This window comes from Mus caroli, chromosome 2 (assembly GCF_900094665.2).
Source record: "Mus caroli chromosome 2, CAROLI_EIJ_v1.1, whole genome shotgun sequence".
Taxonomy (NCBI): domain Eukaryota; kingdom Metazoa; phylum Chordata; class Mammalia; order Rodentia; family Muridae; genus Mus; species Mus caroli.
The window spans coordinates 14,723,467-14,748,275 of NC_034571.1; the positions used below are offsets into that span (position 1 = coordinate 14,723,467).

The 24,809-nt window shown below is 37.6% G+C and overlaps 1 protein-coding gene across 1 annotated transcript in view; it reads right to left on the bottom strand.

Moving 5' to 3' along the window:
* Dnajc1 (DnaJ heat shock protein family (Hsp40) member C1) overlaps nt 1-24,809 on the bottom strand; it is a 157,583-nt gene that overhangs the window by 36,589 nt on the left and 96,185 nt on the right. The window contains exon 8 of the mRNA XM_021152177.2: nt 15,613-15,776. Coding sequence (XP_021007836.1) covers nt 15,613-15,776 — 164 coding nt within the window. The remainder of the gene's footprint in view (nt 1-15,612; nt 15,777-24,809) is intronic.

The following is a 24,809-nucleotide window of genomic DNA, read 5'->3' on the forward strand; positions in this document are numbered from 1 at the left end:
CCAGCAAGATTTTGCTGAAAGGACTCTGATATAGCTGTCTCCTGTGAGGCTATGCTAGTGCCTGGCAAATACAGAAGTGGATGCTCACAGCCATCTATAAGATGGAACACAGGGCCCCCATGGAGGAGCTATAAAAAGTATCCAAGGAGCTGAAGGGATCTGCAACCCTACAGGTGGAACAACAATATGATGTAATCAGTACCCCCAGAGCTCATGTCTCTAGCTGCCTATGTAGCAGAAGATGGCCTAGTCGGCCATCATTGGGAAGAGAGGCCCCTTGGTCTTGCAAACTTTATATGCCCCAGTACAGGCGAACGCCAGGGCCAAGCAGTAGGTGGGTAGGAGAGCAGGGTGTGGGGGGGGAAGGTATAGGGAACTTTTGGGATAGTATTTGAAATATAAATGAAGAAAATATCTAATAAAAAATTTAAAAAAGTATTGTATATATATAAATGTATAATTTGTTCTACGCTTCTGTTTTATCCTAGTGTATAAAATTCTCAAGGAAGCCTATAGCCATTATCATTTTTACCCAAAGAAACAACTACTATACCACTATATACCTATACAACTATAAACTACTAGAACAAGATGAGTTAGTTAATATAGCACAGTATGAAAATCTGCTGTACTCTACATTCTTCGACTTAAAATCAAATGTGCTCCAGTACAGAAGAACCCCCTGATTTTAGTTGTAAAACATCCATTAGATTTCATTTGTATGTGAAGAAAGAAGTGTGAGAAAAAAACATTCTGACTATAAATCCAGTAACTGAGACAAAGCAAGGCAAAGTTCTTAAAATTGAAAAGGTTTAAGGTCCATGGACTCTTGGGACTTGAGAAGTGAGTAACCGATTCTGGCCAGAGACACAGTGTAAGCAAACCTGAGGCTCCACGGTTACCTGCCATTAGAGAGGGGAACAGCACATAGAGAAAGAAAGGGGTGCTGCCCAGACTGAGGCTAGACTATGTATAGGCTCTGGGCAAAGAAAAGCTTGAAATGAATATATGTTGGGGGAAAACTGAGATGACAGATGCACTTTATATTCTGGTATTATACAAGTTACATCTCTAATAAAGCTGTGAAGGTACAGGGACTAAATCTTCATAGGAAGTAGTTGTAAAAGACTCAATAGGATTTTAGTGAGGCAAGAACACAAAGTACATAAAAATAAACATTAAAAACTTTTCTGTTGTTTTATTTTTCTAGACAGGGTTTCTCCACGTTACCCTGACTATCCTGGCACTTGCTTTATAGACCAGATTAGCCTCAAACTCAGATCTGCCCGCCTCTGTCTCTGGGAGCTGGGATTAAAGGCAGGTACAACCACCACCAGAACCAGATCACATCCCAGTCCTCACAGAACTGATCTTTTCTGTCCTGATGACTCAAAGAACTCCAGAGTGTATTTTAATAGTGTCATGTAATTAGTGTAGTGAATATTCTTGTACCTATTCTTTTCTTTTTAATTTTTAAAAATTTTTATTTATTATATGTAAGTTCACTGTAGCTGTCTTCAGACACTCAAGAAGAGGGCATCGGACCTCCTTACAGATGGTCGTGAGCCACTATGTGGTGGCTGGGATTCAAACTCAGGAACTTCAGAAGATCAGTCAATGCTCTTAACTGTTGAGCCATCTCTCCAGCACCTCTTGTACCTATTTTAAAATAAAGTTTCCCCCTTTTCTATATGCTTTACCTACATAACATAACATACCTACATATCTTTAATTTAACACCCAAATCCATGAAATACATAATTTTTTTAATAGTCAAAATTCAAATTTTTATCTTTTGGGAAAAGAAAGGTAATTTGGAACTGATATTGGCACAGACAAATTATTATGAAAAGAAAAAAAATGTTTTATAACATGTATTTAATAAAAACAATTTTCTTAAAGGATAAATTAATAAGTGATAAGTAGCAAGAGGTATTGTCAAGGATCAATACCAAGAGTGACCATTATGATAAATCTCTGGACAGTTCAGCTTTCACCAGCTAATTTATATTAAAAAGCCTTAAGCAAAGCAAAACAAAACAACAAAATTCTAAGATCTTCACACAAAAACATCTCAACACTCCAGTGTTCTCAGGGTTTATCTTAGTGTGTGTGTGTGTGTGTGTGTGTGTGTGTGTGTGTGTGTAGGCACATATATGTGCATGTCATCCATGGGTCTCATTCCTCAGTACCCATCTACTATGTTTGAGGCAGGGATCTGTACCTTGCCATCTGGACTGCAAGTGTGTGCTACCACCTGGGTCCTGGGAATCAACCTCAGGTCCTCATGCTTTCATCATGTCAAGTGCTTACTAGCTTGTTTCTTTTTTAAGCCTGGGAAAATGATACTGAGTTTAACAGGATTAAAATCACTGTTCTAGTCACATGGCACTAATCCAAAACAGAAAGGTAAAAAAGACTGTCAATTATAGTATAAAGATAACAAAAAGAAACAATAAACAGACTGGCATGAATAACAACAGGAAATAACAACAGGAAAATAATCTATATAGTCAACTTGAGGTAAATCAGTTTGCAGATGGCTACAGAGACTAGAAAATGACTAAATTAGAGTTATGGTGGACATCTTTATATTTCCCTGAAGTTTACAAAAATTTGTTTCAAATGAGGTAAAGAAACCAATTATTCTCCAAGAGTGGTAGTGTGCTGGAGCCTAAATATATCAACTATTTTCAGAAACTTTTTGATTCTGTTAAATATATTCCAAGTTAAACATAAAATTATATAAATTTAACACTAATTAAGTTATATTAAAAGAATATATAACTGTCAAACATCTCATGTGCAAAATGCTTGAGACCAAATGCTTAGTTTAGAGGGCTCTAAACTCTTTTGGAATATTTTCACAGAAGTCTCCCAGAGCTGAGCAATCCTTCACCAGAGACTCTTAAGCATGATGCTCAAAGCATTTAAGACTTTAAGCTTTTCAAATTTCCATTTAGGGTACACTGCTGTGTCACTACAGATCATTATTGCAATGCCTCTGACGTTCCCAGCTACTGTATCCGTAGGATAGAGATAAGCAGTGACTAAGCACCTCCCTAGCACTTTATTAAACTGACGGTGGGAGACAGAAACCACAGAAATCCAACAACGCTACAAAGCAAGGTTCCTTCCCTCCAAGGAAACATCTGAAAACAAAAAAAACCCCCCAAAAACCCATGCCAGTCCACACCACCTCTATTCTAACATTTTGTACAGAAAGTTATTTGTGTTAAGTATGTTAAGTATGTCAAGTATGTTAAGTATGTTAGAGAATGTGTGTATGTGTGTGTGTATGTGTGCAGAAGAACACCCTTTGGGAAGGACATATCCATATGCATATACTTGAAACTGCCTTAAACAGAGGATAATAACTTAGAAGTTATTATAATTTTGGCTATTTACAGTTAAATTATTTGTGTTCTGAAAATAGTGTCATGTTTTGCATCATGTATGAAGCAAGGTAAAAACTATCAAATGAACAGAAGAAAAAATAGACACATTAGAGGTAAATGGGAAGGTTATGAAAAAGTGACTTTTATGAGATAAAAAGACACTATTAGTTGGGATACTTTCTGCTCAAGAATGTATCAAGTAACTTCCAAGTCAAAGAGGCCCTTAAATTTGGAAAGCAAATAAAATAAATGTATTCATTTAAATGACTGAAAAAGCATTTATTTCTAAACACCTTTTTTTTTCTTTTCCTAGAGCAAGATAATCAATCAAATAGTGCAGAGAAACATGCAATAATAACTATGAGACAGTGTTTCTTGAAGGTGAAATGCCAGCTGCACAGAGGATGTTGAGATTCGTGGACTTTGTTTTCTTGGAGGTCTTCCACCACAATCCCAAGCAGGCCCATCTAACTTAGCTTATGAAACCTGACAAGGGTGTGGCCAATGGCAATGAGGATGCAGCATAGTCATTTTATTTCTTAGTTTATGCACTTCAGCCGCAGGGAGAGAGAGAACGAGAACAGGAATGAAATCCAGGTCTCCAGAATAAAACACTCAGAATATTACCACTAGGTCACCAGGGAAAAAAAGGAAGGAAATGTTTGATTTTAAAGGAATTTGTATAATACTTATGGTGAAAATATTCTTTTGGCTTTTCATTGACAGTAAAACCTTACTTTCACTAAGTAGCAATTTGAATAATTATTTTCACAAAATTTTGATATCGGCTGACTGGATTAAAACACTACCTACATCATTTTAGAAAGTAAATAAAAAGATAAGTACCAGCTTTTAAAATATCAGGCAACTGCAAGGAGGTCCATATCTTTAATGGACCAGCCTTGGGAGGTAGAGGCAGAATGATCTTTGTGAGTTTGAGGCCAGCCTGATCTACAGAGTGAGTTCCAGGACAGACAGGGCTGCACAGAGAAATTTTGTCTCAGGAAAAAAAAATATGTGTGCATATACATGTATGACTCCACAAACAAAGTGGCCATAGTGGCAGAGATAGGGGCTATACATGAAATTATAAAAGAAAAATATTTTACATTTTATTCAATTCATCTAACATTGCTAACACTTCGGTATTTGTCTTCTTTTACTTATAAAAATTCTGTAGGTGCTGTTGCTAATGAAAAATCATGGCAAATTCTAGAGAAATTACCTAAGTGGAGCTTGCTTTTTTTTTTTTTTAACATTTATTTATTTATTTTATGTATGTACACTGTTGCTGTCCTCAGACACACCAGAAGAGGGCATCAGATCTCATTACAGATGGCTGTGAGCCACCATGTGGTTGCTGGGAATTGAACTCAGGACTTCTGGAAGAGTAGTCAGAGCTCTTAAACAATGAGCCATCTTTCCAGCCCCTAAGTCAAGCTTTTGAAGCACTGAAGATGGTGAAATAATTTGTATGGATAAGCTGTAGCATTACAACTCCTTTCTCAGACAACTTTGAAAGACACTGGGGAAGGGAAACCTTCACAATGGGCAGAACTCTGGGCAGTACACATGGTCATATGTTTTATTGGAAGGAGAAATGATCCTTCCAAAGTGCTCACTGATTCACGGGCTCTAGTTTATGGACTGGCTGCATGGCCAGGGAGTTGGAAAATTGGTGAGAAAGACATCAGGGAAGAAGTCTATGGATAGTGCTTTGCAAATGGGTAAAAGATAAGAAGATACTTATGTCTCGTGTAAATGTTCATCAAAAGATAGGATTTGAGTAATCAAGTAGATAGGAAGAACCATTCTGTGGACAGTCAACCTCCTTCCCCAGCCATTCCTGTCATTTCCCAATGGGCCCATGAACAAAGTGGTCATAGTGGCAGAGACTGGGGTTATGTATGAACTTTCATTCACCAAGGCTGACCTGGCCACTGCTGCTGTTGATCTCCTAAAAGAGACCGATACTGAGACCCAGATATGGTTCTATTCCTCGGAGTAATCAACCAGCGACCTGATCATAGGTTGACTACATTGGTCCATATCCTCCATTGAAAGGACAACACCTTGTCCTTACTTGAGTAGATACTTATTCTGGCTTATGGATTTGCCTTTCTTGCATGTAATGGTCCTACCAAACATTGCCTGTGGACTTACAGAATACAACAGCCATTGTCACAATATTTCACATGGTACTGCACCATACCAAGGAACTTCACTTCACAGCCAGAGAAGTGTATAGTGGACCATGTTCCTCACCATCCTGAAGTATCTGGGTGAGTAGGATAATGGAATGATCCTTTGAAGACACAGTTACAGTTCTAATTACGTGGCAGTACCCTAAAGGACTGGGCAGTGTTCTCCAGAAGGCAGCACAAGCTTTGAATCAGCATTAAATATACAGTACAGTTTCCCCCATAGACAGGATTTGTGAGTCCAGGAATCAAAGGGTAGAAAATGGAATGGTTCACTTACTATCACCCTTAGTGACCTACTCGGAAATTTTTTGCTCCCTGTTCCAGTGACCTTAAGTCTGCTAGCCTAGAAGTTTGGTTCCAGTTAGGAGAGCATTCCTGACAAGAGACACAAAACATTCCATTGAATTTGAAGCTCAGGCTTCCCTTTGGCCACTTGTAGGCTTCTCATGCTCTTAAGTCTCAGAGAAAGAAAGGACTGTATTAGGAGGAGTGACTCATTCAGATTACCAAGGGGAAAAGGGATTGCTTTTCCACAGTGGAGGTAAGAAATTATCTCTGGAGTGTAGGATATCCTTTAGGGCCTTTCTTGGTGCTACCATGTCCTGTGATTAAAGTCCATGGGAAATGACAACAACCAAATCCAGATGGGATTACAAAGGGCACAGAGCCTTTGGGAATGAAGGACAACAGCCAAGCTGAGAGGCTTGCTGAGTGTAGAGGTAGGTAAAATACAGTATAGGAAGAGGAAAGGAACTGTAAATGTCAACTAAGGACAAGGGACCAGGTCCAGAAATGAGGATTATAATTGGCATGAGTGTTTACATTATATTTTGTTAAGTTATGATACTCAAAATGATGTCCCTCAAGAAATACTGCTACCTCTTCTGAAATATTATATATATATATGTGTGTGTGTGTGTGTGTGTGTGTGTGTGTGTGTGAATGATGTGTTTATAGTTGTATTTGGGATACTTAAATCATGTTAGGAATAATTATGACCTGGTTACTGCTTTCATTTGAAAATAAAGGACTACATAAGGAACTCTGATTGTGTCAAGTTGATAAGGAATAGCCATTTGAAATGGCTAATTTTGGTTGTCAACCTGACTATATCTGGAATCAACTAAAACCCAAGAAGGTAGGCATACCCTGTGAGGGATTTTTCCTGATTGATCATTTGAGGTGGGATGATCTACCCTAAATCTGGGCCTCACTTTCTGATGGGACATAGAAGAAGAAAGAAAGCTTTCGTGTTTTGTTGGCTTGCCCTCACTTTCTCTGGCAAGTTTATCTGTCCCATTGCTGAGGCATTCTTTTACTGGTATTAGAGCCTACTTCTTTAGATTCCAACACTGACTGAAAACCAGTTGAGATATCCAGCTGTGTGCAGTGAAGAACTATTGGATTCTTGGTCTTGCTGTCAAGAGACCACTGTTGTTGGACTAACCAGATTGAAGCCTGTAAACCACACACACACACACACACACACACACACACGTATGTATGTGTGTATGTGTGTATGTATGTGTGTATGTATGTATGTGTGTATGTGTGTATGTATGTGTGTATGTGTGTATATATATGTATATTATACACATGATGCATCTATCCCATCAATGGATTAAGTTTTGATAAAGTGTATTTATATATATATAATATATAATATATATATATAATATATGCATGTGTGTATATACATGTATATTGTACACATGATGCATCTGCCCCATCAATGGATTAAGTTTTGATAAAGTGTATTTATATATATATAATATATAATATATAATATATATATAATATATGTATGTGTGTATGTACATGTATATTGTACACATGATGCATCTGCCCCATCAATGGATTAAGTTTTGATAAAGTGTATTTATATATATATTCCACCAGTGTTTTTCTCTAGAGAACCCTGATTAATACAGATAGATTAATGTCAATTTGCTTATACTGTGCATCATGCAAAATTCTTCATAATTCAATGCTTTTTTCATAAACAAGTAAAAAATGTGTATGATTCCATCAGATATCTCACTGGCCTTCAAACACTCTTTGTAAAATGGAGAAAAAGGTACTTTACAAAGAATTAAGCAAGCTATTACATGTATAGCAAATCACAGTACCTGCTCGGGATGGTTAGAACCTTCTTACACTTCTTCCATCTGTCATGTTACCTGCTTTATGAAATAAATCCCCTGTCCTCAGAATCATATATCAAGGAAATGACTGATAACTGATAGGCTTTTCAGAAGTGACTAGTTTATGAGGGTTGTAAAACTTTATCAAAAGTTAATCCATTGATGGATTTAAATTTTGGATACACTGTTGGGAAGGTCTAGTTGGAGGAAACATGTCTCTGAAGAGGGAGAGTGCCTCAAAGGACTTATCTCATAGTCTGCCATTTTTGTTTTTGCCTCTTCACTGCTATAAGTAAACAGCTTTCTCTGTCACACCCTTCTTCCATGATGTTTCTCGTGTACCATGAGCCTAATAGCAAGTTGGCTCAGTCGGTAAGAGTATTTGTTACTCTTGTAGAGGACCCAGATTTGATTCTTAGCACCCACAAAGCATTTCACAACTGTCTATGGTTCTAGTTCCAGGGGATCTCCTACCCTTTTCTGACCTTTGCAGGTACTCTATAAATGTGGTGCATATACATGCATGCAGAGAAAATATACACACACGCATACATGTTATATGTGTATGTATATGTGTATATATGAAATAGTGACAAGAGAAAGAAGGTTACTTCATACTGACTGAGGGAGTAATCTCTCAAGAGGACAATATGATTTTAATTATATATGCTCCAAATACAGGTACCCTCAGTTTCATAAAACATATAATGTAAAGTCACAGAACAACAGAAGTGGTTTACTTCAATACCCTACTCTCAATAATTAAACTACTCAATAACTGACTAGTACTAGTCAACAAAAGTAAGCAAAGAAATATATGAATCAAATGATATAGATCAAATGGACTTGAGACATCTGTAGAACATTCCAAATACTGAAGAACATCCTTTTTTTATTTTTTTTAAAGCACCCCATGGAACAATCTCTAAAATAGATCATGTACTAGGACACAAGGCATTCCCAACAATTATAGAAAAGCTGAAATAATTCCTTGTATTCCATCAGATCATAAAAGAATAATGCCACAAGTCAACAGCAAACATATTCTAGAACATACAAAAACTCAGGTTATAGATCCACTCACTCAACAGTGCATTGTTTAAAAAAAAATCAAAGAAGAAATTTAAGAATAACTTATAGCCTTTATTATAATGAATACTTCATTTCTTCTATTTCATACTTCTTCAGGACTTGACTTTTATCAAATATCTTTTCTGCATTTATCCAGATAGTTATGTGGTTTTTATCCTTCAGTTCACCTGTATAAGTTGTAGCATTTGTTGATTTAAAACCATCCTTGTATCTCTGGAATAAACACAGCTTGATCATGGTGAATAATTTTTTGATGTGTTCTTGAAATTAGTTTGTAAGTACTTAGCAAGACTTACAATTTACTGTAAGTTGAATTTTTGCAATTATACTGATCAGAGAAAACTGGTTTACAATTTTCTTTTTGTTGTATCTTTATCTTGTTTAGTATCTGTGATGGTTTATATATACTTGGTCCAGGGAGTGGCACTATTAGGAGGTGTGGTCTTGTTGGAGTAGGTGCGTTACTGTGGGTGTAGGCTTTAAGACTCTCATACTAGCTGCCTGGAATCCAGTCTTCCACTAGCAGCCTTCAGATGGAGATGTAGAACTCTCAGCTCTGCCTAGATGCTACCATACACCCTGATAATGGCCTGAACCACTGAACCTGTAAGCTAGCCCCAATTAAATGTTGTCCTTAATAAGCCTTGCATTGGTCATGGTGTCTGTTCACAGCAGTAAAACCCTAAGACAGAAGTTGGTACCAGGGACTGGGGTATTGCTGTGATAAGCCTAACCAAGCTTTTGTTTGGAAGAATGTGGATTTTGGGACTTTGGATTTGGAATGTGGTGGAATGCTTTAAGTGAGGCTTAGTGGGCTATCCTAGTAGGAATAAGAAAGACTTTGTTTCTGAGGGTGATTTGAACTGAGAAAGCCTAATTTTAGAGGTTTCAGAGGAGAAGAATTTCAGTATGTGGCCGAGTGACTGTTCTTGTGATATCTTGGTGAGCAATGTGGCTGCTGCTTGTCATTGTCCAAAGACTACCTGAGGTTAAGGAGTAGAGACTCCTATTAATTGCATTGAAAAAGGAAGTCTCTGAAACACCCATCATAGACTTTGTTCTCTGGTTAAGTCTCATGAAGAACATTTTAAACAAGCATAGTAAGCTGAGAATGGAAAAATATAAAATATATGGTTTGTGTATTAAAGGGGCACCAGGAGGAGAAATGAAGCTACATCCTGTGCTCCAGGATGTTAAACTGAATTAAGAAAGTAGTGACTTTGGAGCAAGATCCCATCCAGCTAAGTTTAGGTCCAGGCATGGTAAACAAGCCTTTTATCTCAGGAGGCAAAAACAAGCAGATCTCTTGAATTCAAGGCCAGCCTAGAACAGAACAAGTTGTAGGTGAAGAAAAACTTAAATCCAGGCTTGGTGGACTACCCCTTTAATCCCAGTGTTTATGAGGCAGGCCACACAGATCTCTGAGTTCAAAATCAGTCTACAGAGTCAAGCTTAGGCAATGAAGGAGTTGGAAAACAGAAAGCTGGTGATAATGTAATAGAACAAGGGGCCATGTGCCAAGGGGCCATGTGCCAAGCAGCAGAACTCAGCAGCTTTAGCCAAATGGCTCTGGCTTTGTAGTCAAGAAGACTATTGGGCCAATTGAAGCTCATTAGCTGGAGTTAAGAAATTAGTAGTGATTAAGAAGAGACCAGTATCACTGAGGTGAAATCTTCTGGGAAGTGTTTTCTTTTTTCTTTTTCTTTTTTTTTTTTTTTTTGGTTTTTCGAGACAGGGTTTCTCTGTATAGCCCTGGCTGTCCTGGAACTCACTTTGTAGCCCAGGCTGGCCTCGAACTCAGAAATCCGCCTGCCTCTGCCTCCTGAGTGCTGGGATTAAAGGCGTGCGCCACCACGCCCGGCTTGGGGAGTGTTTTCTGAGAGCACAAAGAAGCTGTGTTCCAGAGATAGCTAAGGTTGTACCTCAAGGTGCAGCTTTACTTGGTAATGTGTAAGAGACACCCAGTGGTTTTGATGGTATGAAGAAGTCATGGATAACAGCTGAGGCATGGAACTGTGAGAGACCAGGGAAGCTATTGGTAAAGGTACAGTTTCAGTTGCAGTTGACAATCCAGGAATGAGAGGTCATGACAGAAGTTGAGGCTCGGCACCATGAAGAGAGCCTGTACAGAGAGGCGATTGGTGAAGCCTAGTTGCAGCAGAAGACCCTGGTATATTGGAGGTGCCAGTACCATGGGGTGATCACCAAGAACAGCAGCAGCAGTGGAGTGGATCAACCTGAACTTTGAGTGCTACAGAGGGCAGAGCTGGAGAAGTGACACCAGCCCTTTGATGGAGCTCAGAAGATCATGTGTGGATCCCAGACATTGAAACAAGAAGTTGTAACACTGAAGTTCCCCTGGAGACACCAAGATGTTTGAGAGCCATGGGCTATCTGCTGAGGAAAGCTGCTAACAGGGAGTGGAACCAGCCCAGGAGAAAGAAATTTGTTGCAGTCAACAAAGAAAAAAGGAGATGAAATCTGAAGACATCAGACATGGAGATGCAGAGTTTGGAGTTTGGATTAATCTCAGAAGAGACTTTGAAGTTTGAACTTTTTAACATTGCTGAGACTGCTATAGATTATGGGAACTTTTAAAGTTGGACTAAACATTCTGCATTATGCTGTTTAGGTATGGCCCCTATAGACATGTGTTTGAACAAGCCTATGGGGGCCAGGGAGTGGAATAAGATGATTTGGTTTGTGTATGCTCGGCCCAGGAAGTGGCACTATTAGAAGGTATGGCCTTGTTGGAGTAGGTGTGTCACTATGGCTTTAAGACCCTCACCCTAGCTTCCTGGAATCCAGTCTTCTACTAGCAGCATTCAGATGAAGATGCAGAACTCTCAGCTCTGCCTAGATGCTACCATGCTCCCACTTTGATAATGGACTAAACCAATGTCTGAACCTGTAAGCCAGCCCCAATTAAATGCTATCCTTTGTAAGACTTGGTTATGTTGTCTGTTCATAGAAGTAAAACCCTAACTAAAACAGTATCCCCTCTTAGAAGATTTTATAATGTTCCTTTGTTTTGTTTTGTTTTGTTTTGATTAGAATAATTTGAGAAGTGTTGGTATTCTTTGAAGGTCTAGTGTAATTCACCAGTAAATCTATCTTTTGGGAAGTTTTAGTTGGAAGATATTTAATCACAGCTGTCTGTCATCTTAATGTTTATTAAAGATGTTTATCTCACCTTAGTCATATCTATCCAGAAAAATCCATCTCTTAAGATTTTTCAATATAGTGGAATATATGTTTTTTAAGGTTTTTTAGTGGTTTTATGAATTTCATTGATGTCTGTTGTAATGGTTTTCTTTTCATCTCCAAGTTTACAAATATGGTCCTTTGGTTCAAGGCTTGCCAATTCGTGTTGTCAAAAATCCAAATGTGTTTCATTGATACTTTTCTTTGTTTGTTTGTTTTGTTTAGTTTCTAAATTAATTTCTATACTCAATGATTTCATCTGCTGATTGGGGGTTGGGTTGTTTCTGCTTGGCCGTAAGGAATATCATTAAGATATTTATTTGATACTATGAACTAACCAGTACTTCCAGAGTTCCCAGGGATTAAACTATGAACCAAAGAGTACACATGGTAGGACTCATGGCTCCAGTTGCATATGTAGCAGAGGATGGCCTAGTTGGTCATCAATGGAAGGATAGGCCCTTGGTCCTGGGAATGCTCTATGCCCCAGTATAGGGGAATGCCGGGGCCAGGAATGGGAATGGGTGGGAGGCAATAGGGGAGGGAGTTTTTGTAGGGGAAACTAGGAAAGGGGATAACATTTGAAATGTAAATAAAGAAAATATCTAATTAAAAAAGATATTTTTGCAAAACACATGAAACTCAAGAAGAACGAAAACCAAAAGTGTGGACACTTTGCCCCTTCTTAGAATTGGGAACAAAACACCCATGGAACGTTTAGCTAAACGTTCCTTCACGTGTTTGCCCCAGCAAAATACCATCCAATTGACTTTCCCAAGAACCCTTAAGTTTTTACTTCATTATGCCTTACCATTCTTCGATGGCCATTGTTTGTTGGGACTTCATAGAGAGAAATGCATCAAAAAACTTCTGGTGGTATTGGCAGAGAACCTTGCAGTTTCTGTTGGGTTGATTTACAGTTGCTGATTTGTGAAGGATGTTTTCGAATGGATCAAGCTGCCACTGCTAACTCATGGGGACTGAACTGTCACAGCTTGATTGTGGTATCCATTCTCCAACAGGGATGTCTTGTCTGGCCTCAATGAGAGAGGATACACTAGACTTGATGGGACAGAGTGAGGGGATACCTGAGGGGGCCCCATTCTCTTAGAGAAGGAGGAGAGGAAGGATGGGGAAGGGTGTCTGTGGAGGGGGTGGGGGCTGGAGGCAGGGGAACCATTTGATGTAATTAATTAATTAATTAGACAAAAAAGAATAGGGAAAGTAAAAGACCCCAGCTGAAAAACTGGATCCAACCAGGCAAAGCTGGTATCCTGTCACAACTGCAAGGAGAAAAGCACCAGCATTTTGGACCCCACATTCATGAACCTTTCAGACTCTCTCAGCTCTTAAAGGAGAATATTTTATATAGATTATTGAATGCCAAGAATATACAAGGAAATAGCTGAATGAATTTTAAAAAGTAATACAAAAGATGACAAACTCTATAAAGAGATAGAGATTTTGAGAAAGAATAAAAAAATCTTGGAAGTAAAAAGCTCAGCAGATGAGATTAAAACATATATAGTTCAAAGTCTCACTCATGGACTGGATGAACCAGAAGAGAAAACAGGAGTCAGGATCTGAAGTCATGGCTGATTAGTTACAAGCCTCAGACAGTGATAAGAAGCGAAAAAGAACAGAACATAGCAGAGACTCCATTAAAAGACCAAGTAGAAGAGGAAGAATACATACAATCATAAAAGCATGGAAAAGAAAGAAAAAAGAACTAAGGAGAGGTGAGTCAAATACTAACAACACAATAAGCCGTAAACAATAATTCTAAATATAAACAGTCTTAGTTCTCCAAGTGAAAGATTCAGGCTGACTATATTTTTAAAAAGGTCCAAGAATGTGCTGACTTCGGGATGCTTGCCTCATCAGTAAAAGCTAGAAGTGAAATGATGGTAAGTAATATTCTAGGCAAGCGCAACCCTCAAGCCAGAAGCTCTAGTTACACTAATTTCTAGGACAGACATTAAGCCAAAATTAGAATAGACAAAAGAAGGCACCACATATTCATTAAGGTAATGTTCATCAAGAAGATATAATGATCACAGATTTGTAAACAGTGAACTTATAACTCCCAATTTAATAAACTCTACAAGACATACAAGGGAAACCGACCAAAGCAACAAAGTGTTAAGACTTTACTCTCACCAGTGACCATTCAAACCCAAAAACAGGACAAAAGAAACAAACAAAATCCAATAACCTAGCGATATCTGCTATGCTACACTAAGAGGAAAGTTCACTTGACAGACACCTGCAAAATATACTCAGTTCCAAGTTCATACACTCTTCATCAGTACATGGTACTTTTTCTAAAAAAATGCATAAAGCAAATCTTAATAATTTTTAAAAACTAAAATAATTATTATATCTTATCAGATCATAATGGATTAGGCTAAATACCAATAGCAAAAGGACTACAGAGATTATGTGAACACATGGAGCCTGAACAATATGCTTTGGATGAAAGTGAGCTACTATAGCAAACAGGGGAATTTTATAATTCCTATAATTAAATAAAAAATGAATCAATGTACAAGAACCTGTCAAACACAGCAAATGTATTAAAACAGAATGCTCTCAAACAAATAATCAAGTGATGTGTCTTAAATAGAATAAACTAATACCAGTAAAAGAAAAGAAAAAAAAATCAGGGCTGAACTCAATGAAATAGACATTAAAATTATAGAAAGGACCTATCAAACAAAAGTTTGGTTCATGGAAAAGATAAAGGCAACAAACTCAGCCAAACTAACCAAAGGAAAAAAAGAAGGCTCAAATCAGTAAAGTTGGGGAGAAATACGCTATATTATAACAGGTATCACTGAATCCAGAGGGTCATGAAGAAATAGTCTACAAAGTTATATTCCAATAAAATGAAGCTCTAAAGAACTAAGACAAAATCCGGACACATATAACCTTCTAAAATTTAAAACAAGAAGATGAAAGCCACGTAAACAGACAAGTAGTATGCAATGAAAGAGAGCAGTAAGGAGGTCTCCTCAAAGAATCAATTAAGCTGGATGGAGTCACTGTGAGGTCTGCAGATCTTTCAAGACAAACTAATGCCAGTGCTCCTGCAATACTTCCACTGAACAGAAAAGATTCAAACATTCTACAACGATAAATCCCTCACAGGACAAAGGACGACTTGTGGGAACCAGTCATCAGGCTTGGTGGTCCTTTATGCTCTGCATTCTCTTGTTGGCCAGTGTTCTAGTCCTTTATCCTAGCAATGGTGAACGGTTTCACTCTATAACAGCCCGCTGAACTGAGTAACAATACTGAATGTACTTTATGTTTCTTATGAGACAGTTAAAACAGGTTTAAACATTTACTTACAACTAGAGAAATGGTGCTAGCCTGCAATCCCAGATGTGGGAGACAGAGGCAAGAGGCTAAGATTTTGAGCTAACTTGGGCTATTCAGCTGGACCGACTTTTACAATGATAACAAACACACAAGTCAACCATCAAACACCGAACAGCTGTGCTTGCCTGGACTCCGGATTTGATCTCCATGCAGCTCCTTAAATCAATTTTTTAAAAGTTTAATTACCTGTCTTTTCTGTGTTCTTTTCCTGTTTTCCAGCCAGTCATCCATTTGCTCCTCAATTTCTTCAATAGAAGTTCCATGATCATAAGACTGAATATACGTATTTTCTAAAGGCATATACACAGGAAATTCTGGTTTTGGTTTTTTAACTTTAACTTTCTTCTGTTCTAAAAAGAATATTTAAAAATCAGTTATTAAGATTTGTTCAGAATAACAAAATTAAAATATTCTAACATTGTATTCGTAGACTCCATCTTTGAAGATCATATAAACAGTGTTATTTTATTAAGACAGAATTTCTCTCCTCTAAGTAGTTATGTACAATATTGCTCACTGACCACTGCATTATTTAAAACAAACTCAGACACTGCCAGTGTGACTATGACATACTCACACTATTAGTTTGCATATACCTTAGTTTTCAAAGAACCTTTCATTAAAACATTTCATTTGCCAAAATGGAGAGAGCTTTAACTTAGTGTATTAACTTTTTTTAATTTTCCCCGAGACTGGGTTTTCCTAATAGCCCTGGCTGTCCTGGAACTCACTTTGTAGACCAGGCTGTCCTCGAACTCAGAAANCCNCCTGCCTCTGCCTCCTAAGTGCTGGGATTAAAGGCATGCGCCACCACCGCCTGGCGTGTATTAACTTTTTTAAGGATTAATTTTTATCTATGCATATACATATGTTTCTATGTGAATGTGTGCCATGTATATGCCGGTGCACACCAGAAGAGGGCATCAGATACCCCAAAGTTGGTGTTATAGGTGTCTGGTCAGCCAGCAGTCAAGACTTGCCCAACCTGGGTGCTGGAAACTAAAGACTGAATACTCCAAAAAAGCAGGAAAGAGTCTTATCCACTGAGCCATCTTTACAACCCTTAGTTTTGAATCATACCCTTAATTACACATTAGCCATAATGTTTTGAACAAGTAACTTAACTGTTTGAGTGTCCATTTTTACATTTGGAAAGACAAAGTATTTCTCAATAGATTGCGTACCTTTATATTTTCAATATTTTAAAAAGAAAATCTAATCTGGGAGTATCGGTCAAACATTGCATAAAAGTATTTCCAAGGGTATTCACAGTGGCACACACGTTTAATCACATTGTTCAGAAGGAAGAGGCAAGCAGATCTCTGTGAGTTCAAGGGCAGCAAGGTCTACACAGTGAGTTCAATTAGAGCTATACAGAGACTTGTCTGAGAAATAGAAAAAGAAATAAGAAAAAAGATAAAAGAAAAAAAAAAAGGAAAAGGAAAAGAAAAGGAAAGGAAAAAAAGAAAGTCTCAATAATGCAAATACTATGGTGGCTGCAGAAATGAACAGGCAGCAACCCAGATCCTCAGCTTGTACTGGAGCACCGTTGACACTGCTGCGATGATGGCACTGCCTCGCCAGTCTTCAAAGAACGCCTGGCACCCACTCCCTCTTGGCGCTGAACTTCCTTCTCCTCAGTGACACCTCTGAGAAGCTGCTCCTTTTCCTGAACAAACGCCCCTAGTCCAACACCTAAATTCTTCCCACCCCACATCTGTGTGCACATGTGGCTATCATAAAGTCCATGTGATAGAGTCATCAAATACCTAGAAAAAAATCCAAATCTTTCCATTCACAGGGAAAATGATCTAACAATGGATGCTAGACTGAATACTCATTTGAAAGAAAACCAGACACAATCTTCTAAATGTATACAAAAATAAATTTCATCTGAAAAAAAGAATAGATTTTTGAAAATGAAATTCCAAAAATCTTACAAAAATTAACTTAAAATTGCATGTGCGATTAAAGGAAAAGAAAATCCTAATTTATATCATAATCCCAAATTCCAAAATTAATTAATTAGTTAATTAATTAAAAGACAGGATAACACCAAGAAACAACAAATTTGGAAAGAGTTTCTGCAACTCACAGGAAAAATAGGAAATTGATAAAGAGATTATAGAAAGAAATTGGTTATATAAATAAGAGGCAGGGAAATCAACAGAAAAAGTAAAAATCATGGGTAGGTAATCCAAATAAATAAACTCACAAGGCCAAGAAACAAGAAAAGAAGCCTATGCTCTCAGGCTTAAGGAATAAAAATTCAAGTAATTCCAAGACCTATTACATGGGTATGAGTTTTAAAAGATCTAATAACATATATTCCTGGCAAAGGAAAGGCTCTTTTTAAACCAGGGTGTATGTATGTATATGTGTTTTAAAGTGTGAATATTATATTAAAACCTTATGGGAGAGTGGTCTAAGATCTATTAAAATTAAAGAGTTTTCTGAACATCACAGAATTTGAATATTATTTTGGGCATGCATATAGATATGTGTGTGCTTATATGTAAGACTATTTACTGTTTCTATGGAGATCGTAGTCAGCAGTAAATACCTCATAAGAGAGGTAACTATATAATTATTGATGATTCATCAACATAGAGAAATACAAAGTCATTGATGAAGCACAGCTACAGTGATAATTTCTGGATTTTTCAATGAGTTTAAGTAGCAAAAGCACATGATTCCATATTTTCAAGAAAAATTATGCTTCTATATATCCTTATGTTTATGCAGAACTACACACATATTTAATTATTTTATTAAATTAGATATTATATAATCTTGGATATTATATAATACAGATATATTCCATGCTATATAATACATATTATATAATAGATAAAGGAGAGAAGCAGTGCAATAAAAACCAATAATGAAAAAGAGAAACAACACCGCAGCAAAAAACAAGTAAGATATATATGAACAAGAAATATGTGTGTGTGTACTTACATATTCTATGGCAAAACTATAAACAAGAATAAAGTGTAAAAGACTGTTCAACACAGGTCTACTTGTAAATTTAGGTTTCTAAAACCAATAAATAGCAGTTTCATAAATATAAGTTCTGTGCTTTTAAAAATAGTTTACAAGTTTGCACCATCCAACATTTTGCACTTGGCAAAATCTTAATTTAAAAGTAAGTATTTCCAAAACTAAATGTCTAGAAAATATGCATAAGTTTCCCAAAGATTCGTATTGGCCTAGTACTTTCAGTATTCCTCCAATAACCGTAATTCAATAAAACCTACAAAATTAGTATAGATACATGTACAAGAAGTTTGAATGTAATAACGTCAATTTATACTTCACTCAAAAAATCAAATCCAAGATTTCTCTTTTTAGCAGCATGGTGAGGCGTCTTAAGAAAAATTCAGAGTTAAATAAAAATATACAGTGTCTTGATGCTGCTTGCGAGGAGCTTACTGGATTCTTTTCATTACATTTTGATTGCAGGGCTAGAGAGATGTCTCAGCAGTAAAGAGCAACTCTTCTAAAGGTCTTGAGTTTGTTTCCCAGAACCCATGTGGTTGTTCAAACTGCTTGCAATTCTATCTTTAGGGGCAATCTGACACTACTGGTCTCTGTGGGTACCTGTACTCACATGTACACACCTACTCACAGACAGAATATACATACATACTATTAAAAATAATAAAATATTTTAAAAGTATCATAAAATCTGAAAGCTACTGAAAGAGAAACGTGGACACCAATGAAGCCACAAAACCTACAATCTGTCCTGCCTGCCAAATAAGCTAGGGTAATGGTGGCACCGAACTTGTGAGAGGAGCCAAACAATGTCTGATTTGACTTCAGGTCCACTCTATGAGAAGAAACACATACCTGACACCACTTAGGTAACCATGAACCAGAGACTGGGTTGTCTAGAGATCCAATGTAAAATCAAACACAACTGGTCATAAAAGAAGAAGAAAAAAACCAAACTCCTAAGATGACTCCTAATGATATTCTACTGTGGTCATAGATCTGCCTTATCCCAGCAGCAGATAGGACAGGTGCAGAGGCCCACAGCCAGACATTATGTGGAGATAGTCTAAAGGAGAGGTCTCCATCAAATTCCTCCCAGCAGAGTTCAGGGAATCCCATGGAAGAGAAGGTGGAAAAAGTGTAAGAGCCAGAGTGGATGGAGGGCACTGAGGAACAAGGCCCTCTCAATCAACTAAGCATGTCACATAGAGCTCACAGAGACTAAACAGCAAGTCCAGGTCTGGTCTACACCAGGTCCTCTGCATATATCATAGCTATTAGCTTTGTATTTCTATGGGACTCCTGACTGTGCCTGCTGTAGGGACTCTTCCTCCTGTTGGACTGCCAGTTCAACTTCAATATGAAAGATTTTACTTCCTCCTATTATTTTAATTTTGTCATGTTTAGTTGTTACTCTTAGATATGTTCTTTTCTAATGAGAGACAGAAAAAAAGTAGATCTGGATGGAAGGGATGTGGGAAGAAAATGAGAAGAGTGGAAGCAGGGGAAACTATAATCAAGATATAGTATATGAGAAAAGAATCTATTTTCAACTTAAAAATACATTTATTCTTTAATGATAATTAAGCTTCAAAAAAAGAGAGTCAAGTTAAACTTAACTAATAAACCAAGCAGACAAAAAAAACTCAAAAAAAAAAAACCAAATAATAAACAAACCAAAACAGCCAAGTTTACACTTAGGATTCATTAAATATGTAGTGAATGAAGAGAAATAGTGGTTTTTCAAAAGAAAAATTTATTCAGTAAGATTATAAAAGAATTATTAATACATTAACACCTTAAGAGATTCCTTCAATTTAGTGTACCATCTAAACAAAAAGGAGTTTGGAGCTCAAGAGAAATAAAAAGAAAAAAATGTATTTTGTGACAGAAGATGTAGGTAAGTAACATAGCAGTTGCCTAAAATATACAAGAACTTGGGTTCAACACAAAACTAACAAAATTTCCAACAAACGAAGTTTATTTATTACAGAGTGGGATTTAAAAAGAGAAATCTTATGAATTAGTTCTGTGATCAATTATTTTCTGAAGGTGTTTTTACTGCATATTTATCAATAATGATTTGAGCTCTCTGGCTATAAATCATACTTTACCAGCATACAGTAGATCACAGCACCCTAAACAAATGTTTTTCTAGCAGACCCAGAGATTTTCTGATGATCAGACAACCACAACTCTGTTTCACGAAAGCAAGACACACAAACCAAACCAAACCAAACCACACCAAACCACACCAAACCAAACCAAACCACACCAAACCACACCAAACCAAACCACACCAAACCAAACCACACCACACCAAACCAAACCAAACCAAACCAAACCAAACCAAACCACACCAAACCAAACCACACCAAACCAAACCAAACCACACCAAACCACACCAAACCACACCAAACCAAACCAAACCAAACCACACCAAACCAAACCACACCAAACCACACCAAACCAAACCACACCACACCAAACCACACCAAACCAAACCAAACCACACCACACCACACCAAACCAAACCAAACCAAACCACACCAAACCACACCAAACCAAACCACACCAAACCAAACCAAACCAAACCAAACCAAACTAAACCAAACCAAACTATAGCCACATTCACTCCCCCCACATCCAAAAGGTTGATAGGAAGACACTGTGAAATGGTAACAGAGCGCCATCCTTCTCCAGGGCAGCACAGGAAAAGGCAGAGAGGTAGATTTGGGTCCCAGGTCATCCGTCTGGTTCATGAAAATCTGTATTTCCTGCCCAGGTGGCTAGTATTGCGGCGTCTACCTTCCCTGAAAGGCCAGCTTAAGAGGAAAGTAAGCCGAGAATCAGAGGTTTGAGTAGTAGTAGGTAGTGTCATCCTCATATAACACTAGTGGGCACCAGTGGGGAACTGCTGGCATTCTTACCCCACATGATAAGCAGAAATACCAGCTCCAACTTGCACATCACACACCCTCTTCCTCAGCTGCAAAATATCTTAACTTTACATTAAAAGGCAAATGTACTGAAAGAGCTAATATATTTTTGAAAAAAAAAAAGGGGGCCAAGAATCACTTGACACAATTGAAAAACTTCTATGGCCACACAATGAAGACATAATCATGGCAAAGGGAAAAATATACAGACAAGAGAAAAAGGAATACTAGTTAGAAGGAATAACTCTGCATACATACAGGTAATTGATATAAGACAAAGGTTCAAATCCAATTCAACAGAAGAGGAATTTTCTTATAAAACAAAACAAAAATGAAAACAGTACTGGAAGTTCGGCATAGTGGTTCCCAACACTCAGAAGGCAGTGAAGGCAAACCTGTGAATCAGAGCCAGCCTGGTCCACACAGTGAGTTCCAGGCCAGTGAGAGTGACATAGCAAGGCTTCCATCCCACAAAGAAACAAAACCATAGAACCTGAATGCTAATGGGCCTCACAGCTATGCACTGGAACTGCACTCTCTGCCCAGAGAGAAGCAAGAGACTGAGTGAGCAGACCAGGCTATGTCAGTGTTACTAACATGCTATTTCAAATAAACAAGGATGATGAGGGTAATTTCTTTTTCTTTTTTTCATTATATGTAAGTACACTGTAGCTGTCTTCAGACACCCAGAAGAGGGCATCAGATCTCATTACGGATGGTTGTGAGCCACCATGTGGTTGCTGGGATTTGAACTCAGGACCTTCAGAAGAACAGTCAGTGCTCTTAACCGCTGAGCCATGTCTCCAGCCCGAGGGTAATTTTTTAAAAACAGATATCTTTCTGGGAGCAGAGCAATTGCTTAGTGGTTAAGACCACCTGGCGCTCTCACATCGCAGAGGCTAGATTTGCTTTCTAGCACCCACGCAGCAAAACACAGCAGGATGTAACTTCAGTTCTGATGCTCACTTCTGACCCCCATAAGGCACTGCATGTACATGGTGCACATGCATACATGTAGGCAGGCAAAAACACCCACTCATATAAAATAAAAATAAATCCTAATAAAGTAAGTATCCATGTGGGGAGCTAGAGATGGTTCAGTAGTGAAAAGCACCGGCAGCTCTTCCAGAGGATCTGGGTTCTATGTCAGAATCCCCATCGCTGCTCACAGCCACTGTAACTCACAGACATGAAATACAGTCATATGAATATGTATACCTATCAATAATAACTAAAGAAGTGAGGTCATGAATCTGAGAAGGAGTGAAGGAGATGCAGGAGTTGGAGGGGAACAAGGAGAGATAGAAATGATGTTAATATATTACTCGTGTGAAATTCTCAAAAAATTAAATAAAAAATTTACCCATTTTAGACCTCCTCCTCTGCAATTCAATTTTAGCAAGAGCATCAGAGCTTCCCTCTAAGTTAATTCTGGTTCTGCGCTCCAACTGCGCATACAATCTACGCAGTAAGCGGACAGACAGGCCTTAAATAACTGGCAGCATAAAATAACTGTTGCTAATATATACCTGTTGCACTTAATCAAGTAGATCAAAACATTTTTATGAAAACAGAATTCAAATGGTGGCCTTTAAAATTAAGAAAATGGAAGATAAAATATAAAACACGCATTGGGGGATCTGAGCCATTTTATATGAATTTTAAGCTATACAATGCAAAAACTATAATGAAGTTAACAAAATAAAAATTCCTTGCATGTAACCATTAGAGTTTACATTTAAAAACACATGACAGTTTCTGACTCTGCTAACAGTGAAAGCAATTGCTCTTTACTGCTCCCAACAATGATTCTCTATCACCTTTTCTAAAACACCATTGACACTAAAACATCAGATGGGTTCATCACGCTGGCCTCCTATGAGCGAGTACTGGGCTAGTGATGGACTGCCATGTGTTTTACAAGGCTGTTTATTACATGTCTTACTAAAAAAAAAAGACAACTTCCAGATGTCTATCTATTTAAAATTTTCTATTTCTTTACATGATTTTTTTTAAAGTAATACAATAAGAAAAAGTAATTTTTAAATCTGGAAAATTTTAAACATGTTCCAAAAAATGGTTACAAATATGCAACGTAAATTTTACACTGTGATAAACATCTTCCCATTTTTTCATTCGGGCAGTATATATTCTTAATCTGCTATTATTAGACAATTCTAGTACATACTCCAAAATTTTATCAGTAAGTTCTTATAAAAATTAGGTTAAACTGACAAGCTATAAAAGCAGTGAAATGTAGTGAACTCCTATTCCCTTCATAGGTAAATTTGGGGTTACTTTTAAGATTTTCCGTATTTTCTTAAAGGTTCGTTTTCCTTCTGACTCACTTAGAAGGCTTAAAAACGTTAATGTACAAACTTAACTTAAAAGTAACCATTTTATGAAAATTACACCTAGAGTTTCATTTGCCTATACTGACTGCCCAACATATACATTCAGCAAACCTTCACACACATTCCTGTCATTGTGATTCTTCCCTTCTTATAGGCCTGTACTTAAATAATTAGACACATTTAAGTATCATTTTGTAGTTGTTAGAAGTGTCATAATTAAATTATATGCCCCCAGAGGTGGGGTACTGTATAGGCAGACACGCACTGGCGTTCACTGATATTTGTAGATTACATACAGTCCTTATCATTTTCTTACTAAGCATCTACCATGTGCTAGGACACTGTTCACTGTTGCAGATACAACGTGAGAAACAAACAGTTCCTATTCTAAAGTGGCCCAGACACTCAGAGAATTGTGACAGACAGAAAAACTGCCTCTGAAAAAGAGTGTATCTTAATGACACATCAGTGCATGAAATAAAGTCCTCACATTCATAGAGTTTATATTTACTGGGAGAAACTAGACATAAAATTAATACATTTCTGCTAAGCAGTAGTAAATGTTGTGAATAAAATAACCAGTATGTGCATACAGTGTACAACTGGGAAAGATGTACATGAAACAAAGCCAATGAAAGGATCGTGTTCCATAGAACATTCCTGTATTTTCTTTTTTGTTTTGTAAAATGTTAAGACTTGTTTAGTTTTATTTTATGTTTATAGGTGCTTTGCTTGCAATGAAGAGCTGTGTACCACTGTGTGCATGGTGCCAATGGAAGACAGAACAGGGCAGCAGATCCTGTGGAGTAGGAGATATGAGCTTGGAACAGACAGCTGGGAGCTGCCATGTGGGTGCTGGGAACTGAACTCAGGTCCTCTGTAAGATCAGCTATGCTCTCACCCCCGAGCCATCTCTTCTTCAGCTCTGTTTTTATTTCTTTAAGATCCTGCTGGGTAGCTCTGGCTGGCCTGGTAGTCAACATGTAACCCATGGCCTTCAAGGACCATGTCTTCCGTCTCAGCTTTCAGGGCACTGGGGTTAAAGGAGTCCCCATTCCTGACTTCTTTTCTTTTCTTTTCTTTTCTTTTT